Raw genomic sequence first — 1290 nt, 5'->3', positions numbered from 1 at the left:
ATTTCAGGCTGGCGGGGGGGAGGGGGGGGCTCATCCAAGCCCCCGTGCCCCGACACCGGGATCCTCTGGGGACATCACGGGGTGACCCGCGGGGCTGGCGATTGTGCGAAACGAGCTCACGTAATAAAATTTACCTGGGCACAAAGTCGGCGGAGCAGAGCTTTGTTACAGCGCTGGCTCTGTGACCGCAGTTAACTCGCGCCGGCTGAGGATACCAGGTCGCTTTTTATACATTTGTTCTTGCAGCAGCGCGTTCCGTGTGTGTATTATGGCTTCGCCAAAGGGGAGGGGATATGAAAATGCTTTCGGGGGGATTATTTACATAGATCCGCCTTGGTTTCCGTCCGCCGGCTCCTGCGCAGTGTCCTCTGGTGGTCGTCTTTGGTGGTCAGATGAAGGCTCGCAGTCTTCCTCGGGGTTGAACTTTTTACCTCTTCCTTGCGGGCCTGCGCAGATCTGTTTTGCGGGTCTCGGCCGCTTTCACAACCTTCTTGTGGTCTCGTAATTCCTCTGTGTTCTCAGAGTCCTTCTGTTTTGGGGTTTTCGATTCCCTGTGCTCGTACAAAACTGGTCTCAGCTCGGTCTGGTCTTGCTGTTCTCTTTTTACACAATTCACTTTAACTTACACTGTCAGCATTTATCATTTACCTCTAAAAGTTCCCCTTCGCACAACCTGCCCGATTGTGTCACAGCAAAGCTGGCGGCACCAAAACCCTTTCTGTTTATTTCTCTGTTTTTCAAAGGGCTGCAGGATTGGGGTGCAGAGGTGCAGGATTGGGGTGCAGAGGTGCAGGGCTCTCCGTCGCACCCCCCTCCGTGCTCCAGCGCTGCTTTCCAGGAGCTGAGGCTGACACCCCAGGTAAAGCCGCAATTTAGGGACAAAAGTGGGGATTTCAGGCTGTCAAGGGGGCTCATCCAAGCCCCCGTGCCCCGACACCGGGGTTCTCTGGGGACATCACGGGGTGACCCGCGGGGCTGGCGGTGACACGTGGCAGGGACAAGCGGAGCCTCGGGCAGGCCCAGGGGGTGCCGAGGCATTGCCAGTCCCGTGTCACCCCCAGGACACAGGGAGCGGGTCCGTGTGTCCCCAGCTCCGCCGTGTCCTCGCTGGTGGTGATGCCGGTGGCTCTGGAGGTGTCGCAGCGCTCCGGGCGCGGGGCTGGCAGCACCACGGGTGGCACCTGGCTGGCAGCGTCCCCAGGCCGGCAGTGACGTCCTGTGGGATGTGCTGACCCAGCCTCTCCCTTCCAGCGGATCCCCGGCCGGCAGGCAGGACGGCACGCGGGCAGG

The 1290-nt window shown here is 60.0% G+C and overlaps 1 protein-coding gene across 1 annotated transcript in view; it reads left to right on the top strand.

Annotated features, from left to right (window-relative positions):
• The window catches only part of LOC108444913 (basic proline-rich protein-like), an 8237-nt gene that overhangs the window by 819 nt on the left and 6128 nt on the right, over positions 1 to 1290 (top strand). The window contains 2 exon segments of the mRNA XM_017727155.1: positions 744 to 859; positions 1252 to 1285. Of these exon segments, the coding sequence (XP_017582644.1) occupies positions 744 to 859; positions 1252 to 1285 (150 nt within the window).

Source organism: Corvus brachyrhynchos, unplaced genomic scaffold, assembly GCF_000691975.1.
Source record: "Corvus brachyrhynchos isolate BGI_N302 unplaced genomic scaffold, ASM69197v1 scaffold72, whole genome shotgun sequence".
NCBI classification, from domain to species: Eukaryota; Metazoa; Chordata; class Aves; order Passeriformes; family Corvidae; genus Corvus; species Corvus brachyrhynchos.
This window is presented reverse-complemented; position numbering and strand designations above follow the sequence as displayed.